The sequence below is a fragment of the Eurypyga helias genome, unplaced genomic scaffold, assembly GCF_000690775.1.
Source record: "Eurypyga helias isolate BGI_N326 unplaced genomic scaffold, ASM69077v1 Scaffold35838, whole genome shotgun sequence".
In the NCBI taxonomy this organism is placed as follows: domain Eukaryota; kingdom Metazoa; phylum Chordata; class Aves; order Eurypygiformes; family Eurypygidae; genus Eurypyga; species Eurypyga helias.
Window position 1 is genome coordinate 27,034 of NW_010265601.1, and position 6,000 is coordinate 33,033.

The window sequence follows — 6,000 nt, forward strand, 5'->3', positions numbered from 1 at the left end:
GTGTGTGGAAATAAAAGATAAACCACAAGATATTGGTGCAAAAATGGTGTCTGTCAAGCTAAGCGTTGAAATGTTTGGGAGAAGAAAAACTACGTTTTGGTATTTTAGTAAATAACCATCTAGTTTCTTGTGACTTGCACGTTAGGAACACAGCTGCAATTTAATTCTTCCATGTATTCAGTGAATCCTGTTTTCCATTAAAAATTCGTTGCAAATTATGGCTTGTGGGGAAGGTGTGCCAGGTAGGTCTTGCGAAGAAGCTAACTCGATCCTGTATAGCAGACGTTGATGTAGAAAATGGTACCTGCACTGGAGGTGTTGAGATCACCATCTAGAGAAATGGGTGGTCAGCAGGAGTACCAGGATTTAGTGAGTATCTCACAGGATGTTGAGCAAAGCTGACCAGTTCAGGCTGGCTTTCCCCACACTTCTTATTGGGGGAAGAAATGAAAGCGTAATGGTAAATTTGTTTTTTAATGGTAAATTTCAACAACATTTTTTAATACACAGCTCTTAGGGGCAATAATTTGTTATGTATGGAACGCATGTCGCTATTAGGTGTACTGACCGTGCTGCAGGTAGTGTAGATGCCTGGTATGGTGTACTGCAGATAGCTTTTAATTTTTAAAAGCAGTTTTAAACTATGATTTTCAGTACCTGTTAAGTCTTTGAATGCTTTAATTGGTGAAAAATGTTGACATAACAGTAATACATGGAAAAAGAAGTGCACTTACAAGTTAACTCTTCTGGAATGCTATGAAAGAGTCAGAATTTCTTCCCTGTAGGATACACATCCCTGTGCTCACTAGACTGTACGCTCGAGAAGCTTCCACTTAAAGACCATTAAGGGACAGCAGAGTCAGACTTCGTGTTTTTTTGAAATGCATGTGCGTGAGTCAGTGGCATTTTCTGGGGCTTGCTCCGTTCACCTGGTAGGAAGCTTCTTTGACCAGGGCCTTAAAGAACTGACACACTCTTATTGTGGAGACTCAATATGTGGATTACTGTCCCTCAGCTTGACTCCAGCATTCAGGCAGTAGTGTGTGGTGTAATAACCGTGAGGCCAAACTCTGTTAAATAGTTCAGTGTTTTACCCTTTCTAAGTTACTTGATCTTCATTCCTTCTGTTGCTTGTTTGCTTTCATTGAAATTAAATTTTCTTTGTGCTCTATGGCTACAAATATAGAATTTTTTGAGTATTTGACTTATATCTCTAACATGACTTCTGAAGGATCATTTAAAGCTTTTTAAAGTCCATGATATTAATTTGCCTTGAGGATTATCACATCATTAGTATTATCTAATGTCAACATGTTCCTTTGTCTGTTTTTTGCCTGTGTTTATTGCAGCCGCTGGAACTGCTCTGGCATTCTCTAGATGAATGGCTCGTTCTTATAGCCACAGAGCTGATGAAAAACAAAAGGGATTCTGCCAATATTACTTCTATTTTACTGAAGCAAAAAGGACCAGATCACCAGGATGATACTCCTACACCTTCCTTTGTGGCTGCAGGAGGAACTGAGGGCAGAAAAGCGCTCTCCACTGATGCTGGCGAGTCGAAAACATACGATGTTGCCGGGAAGCAGGAAGCTTGTGCTGATTGCCAGGATGTTATTTCCATGACAGCAAACAGGCTAAGTGCTGTCATTCAGGCGTTTTATATGTGCTGCTCCTGTCAGATGCCTCAGGGGTAAGGAGGGGATCCTGTTTGCTACCTGAACTCTTACCATCTTAAAGTCACACATGCTTTCTTGGAAGAATGTTGGTTCTGACCAGATGGTGTTAGAGTGACAGTTAAGGGTATGCTTTTTAATGCTTTCACTAGTGAAATAGATCATTATTTGAATGATTCGCCCCCCACCCTTCCCCCACCTTTAATGGCACCAGACAGCACAGCCAATTTTCAGTCGTGCTGCTGCCTCTGAACGTAGCTGTGTTGGGGCAGATTGAATGTCTAATGGCTCTTTGTAATCATGTGGGATGCTTGCAGGTAATGTAATTTTGATTTCTTGAAATTTAGCTGTTCTTGCTGTTGGTTCTAAATGTGAAATTATCCCGGAATTTAATGTGATTATCCAACAACATCTCTAAGCTCAGAAAAAAGTGCAGATTGTCTTTGTGTATGAAAATGACAGCTGAAGCAAAACTCGTTTGGCTATATTGCAAAAGTTTATAATGAGGAGAGTTGAGTCTCAAAGTAGTGCTCACTTGGAATCCTGTCCCAGGTTGGCAAACATAGTTTTGTGTGGAACAGTCACTACAATTTGTATGAAACAAATACCATCAGCATCTGCTTTAAAAAGAAAAATAAATGTGTCCACTGTAGCTGAGGTCTTAGTCTGTCCAAGGTTCTTGTGGGTTACAGTTGTGAACTTGCAAGAAAAGGATCTTTGACCCTCTTTAGTGTAGGATTAGGCAGTTATGATGGTATTATGAGCTCCCTGAGGAATCTGGAAGCAAGTTTCCCACTACATGACAACTCTTGAATATTCTCAGCCACTGTAAGGGTTTTACTTTCTTTGCCAAGCCTAGGGGAATAAAAGCTTTTGGGTCTGCCAGTACTGTTTGTCTGATGCATGCTCCTCTGTGGACGCTCTGGAAGACGGTCTGGGGATCAGCGTGTTCCACAAGCACCTCAGTACTTTCACTTTTGATTTTACTTCACCTTGAAAAAGGAACTGCTGGTTAGTCATTTCTCTTGAAATGTCCATCAAACTGTGCGAAGATAAAATGCCAGTGAAGTGTGACTACAGCAGCCAAATGAAAAGCAGAAGTGTTTATAGAAGTGATTAAGTACATTCCACCCCGCGCACTCCCCTTCTCCCGGCAGTTTATCTTTTGATACTGAAACTCGGTCAGAGAGGTGACTGTCTGCCTGTGTGTGTCCAGGTGACTTGCTGATGGCCTTTGCCCAGTGAGACTGTCCCTGTGCATAACTTATACTTCAGGTTATGGATAATCCTGTGGATACTGTATAAGTTCAATTGGGAGTTACTTACTCTCCTAGATGCCAGGAGAGTAAGAATTATTTCAGTGACAGCTGGGAGAATGCCCTGGGATGCAGGGAAGTTAAGGTAGAACACACCAGAAATCTTTGTTGCTTTAGGGCTTTTCTGAACTGCATAGAGAGGTACAAAGATCTGCCAACCTGTTTTACTGAAGTTTTCATATTAATATGAGTAAATGACACAGTGGTGTAACTCAATATTGCTGCCGTCTTCAAATCAACATTTGAAATGGTAACATTTTCAGACAAAATAATTTAAAATGGCTTTAACTTTAGATTTGAGTGCCTGTGTTTAATGGAGGAGAGTAAATAGAGCTCATAGTTTTCCATTGTTCCTAATAGTCGTACAATAAAGATGGCGTTCCATTCTTAAGTGGAAAGTTAGCTGGTTAACATTTGAAATACCGATGTTACATTCCTTTTACTTGCTATGATTGCTTTTCTTCTGCAAATGCTGATAGTGAATCTAGGCATTCTTTGTTGGAACACTGTATTTCACTATACTAAGTTTTCAGCATCAAAGCTGGCGAGCGTGTGCTAAGTTTTTCTTCTCTGTACATTGCATCTTACAGCTTGTGTGGCAGTTTACAGATAGAGTTCACTGCCTTTCAGGGAAGATGCTCTTAGCTGTTTAGTATTTTCAGATCATCTCTCAGACCAGAAGTGTGTTTTAAAGTGTTCATATTTAGTCTCTGGAAAATTTTATTTGCTTGTTTGGTTTTTTGGTGCTGATGAGGGTAGGGATATGGTGAGACTTACTTTTTCAAAACAGTAAGGGAGAAAAGGAGAATAGCACAGTTTTATATAAATGAGCAGCTCTTGTCTAAATTGTTGTGGGGAACAGGAACAGTTCTAGGACTGTTATCCTGGACTTCTTGAAGTACTGTTTTTCACAGTCATAAAATCACAGAACCGTTTGGGTTGGAAGGGACCTTAAAGATCATCTAGTTCCAACCCCTCTGCCATGGGCAGGGACATCTTCCACTAGACCAGGTTGCTCAAAGCCTCATCCAGTCTGGCCATTCTAATCGTGCAAGGCACTTGATGAGACAGCTTTTATACTTGTTTGCAAGTGTTGGTTAGCTTTTGCTGAAACTAAAGGATCCAATTAAGAATTTATCTTTATAAAAAATGCAGAATGTAAATAAAAGGAGTAAAATTTGCACCCATGTTAATCCTTCCCTTGTTCCGTGGGTATATGTAGGAGAAAAAATAAAATTCCGTACTAGTGTATGAGACATTTGCCTGGCAAGAAGTTTTGTGATTTCATAAATCCATTAAATACCACCTTGTCTCCCCTTAAGTTTGCTGAGTGTGTAATGTTATTTCTTCCTTTTCTCCTTTCCTCATGTGGTGGGAGTTTTATACAATGAACAAGAACACAGAACAGTGTGTGTACTATGTATACTGTGCATATATTATCAGTCCTTCTATGTATGTGCTTCCATTCTTATAAAGCTGCAAGGTTTCAATAGAAAAATGTATATCTCCATTAGTTTGAGCTTTTATTGTTCACATAGCTGATAAGTTTTTGGGCAGGTTGCTTGACCTTCTTGATTATTGGCATTTTTGCCTTTTCTATTAGTTTATTATGAAATCTTATTACTGCTGAGTATTTTGTTTCATGATTGACTGGTTAAACAACACCAGTTTCTATTTGCATAGTATTTTATTGAAAAAATTCATCAGCTTAATCAACTAATTCAAATTTTTTTCAACTTTAACTAAAAGCATCTTATGATTTTCTTTGAACAGGATGACATCGCCTCGTTTTATAGAATTTGTCTGTAAACATGATGATGTCCTTAAGTGTTTTGTTAACCGGTAAGCCTCAAGAAATATGGAATTTCTAATTCCTTTCTTTTTCTTTCTTTTTTTTTTTCCCCAAATACTTCAAACTTGTATTTTCTTCTTTGAGTTGTATTTTTAGATTATTGTTGTGACATATGTACCATATGCACTTTAATGGTCCTGCCAGATTCAAAGGAGTGTATATTAATGATTCAGAGCTCAGGCTTAAATGAACTTTTCTGCATATGTAAGCGATCCTTTTATAAGACTCTGTAAGATTTTGTGGACAAAATCTTTTTTACAGAGCAGCAGAATGATTTTCTCAACAGATTCTTTCTTCATCTTTGTTCCAAATAAAGCCTTCCCTTTTGAGGCAGATGAAAACTTTCATTCTTCCTCAAGTATGTTGTACTTAATCACTTCTTAAAGGAGTCTAAACCGTCTTTGTACACTTAGCTGTTTCTAGAGGTTCTCTGGGACTGCCCAGTTTGTAACCTTGCTGCTCTCTGGAGAGCTGCTTATAATCCTCCATGCTCAAAGGTTGAGGTAGTATAAGTCATTTGGAAATAAGAGTTGGGAAAACGTTACAAAGCAGAAGAGTCTGTTGGAATTTACCTAATGACTAATTGGATTGTTTCTTTATATAGACTTCATGTATTGTGAAGCATTATTATTATTAGATCTCTGACTAACAGGCTTCTAACCTATTTTTCTTTCAGAAATCCCAAAATAATTTTTGATCACTTTCATTTTCTTCTTGAATGTCCTGAACTAATGTCCAGATTTATGCACATCATAAAAGCTCAGGTAAGTGTTAGGAGATGTTTAGTTGCAACTTCTGTGAATTTAAAGAGTGTTTTGTTTAAAAATAACAGTATTAAAAAAAAATCCATTTGGGGAGGATGGAAGAACTAAGTGTGGCCTCCAGTGCTTCTGAATCTGGCATGTTGAAAAATGAGATTAAACAGACATGGCAGTCAGATTTCTGTACTTCTAATTCTCTAAAATACATGCGTAGGTCCATTTGAGATGACCAATGTTAAAACACGTCTTAGAAGTCCAACTTTCAATTAAACAGAGTTAACTTTCTGTTATTAAATCTCTTTGTACACATCTAGTATACAGAACTTTAAAATGCTGTGATTTTTTTCCTTAAGTAATTTACATTTTGAGACCAACCAGAGGATAAATACACCACTATC

The 6,000-nt window shown here is 38.1% G+C and overlaps 1 protein-coding gene across 1 annotated transcript in view; it reads left to right on the top strand.

The window, feature by feature from the left end:
* HACE1 (HECT domain and ankyrin repeat containing E3 ubiquitin protein ligase 1) overlaps positions 1-5,605 on the top strand; it is a gene marked incomplete at its 3' end in the record, with an annotated part of 28,260 nt that extends 22,655 nt beyond the window's left edge. Inside the window, exons 11-13 of the mRNA XM_010156802.1 lie at positions 1,350-1,690; positions 4,763-4,831; positions 5,518-5,605. Coding sequence (XP_010155104.1) covers positions 1,350-1,690; positions 4,763-4,831; positions 5,518-5,605 — 498 coding nt within the window. The remainder of the gene's footprint in view (positions 1-1,349; positions 1,691-4,762; positions 4,832-5,517) is intronic.
* Between the last annotated feature and the right edge of the window lie 395 nt (positions 5,606-6,000).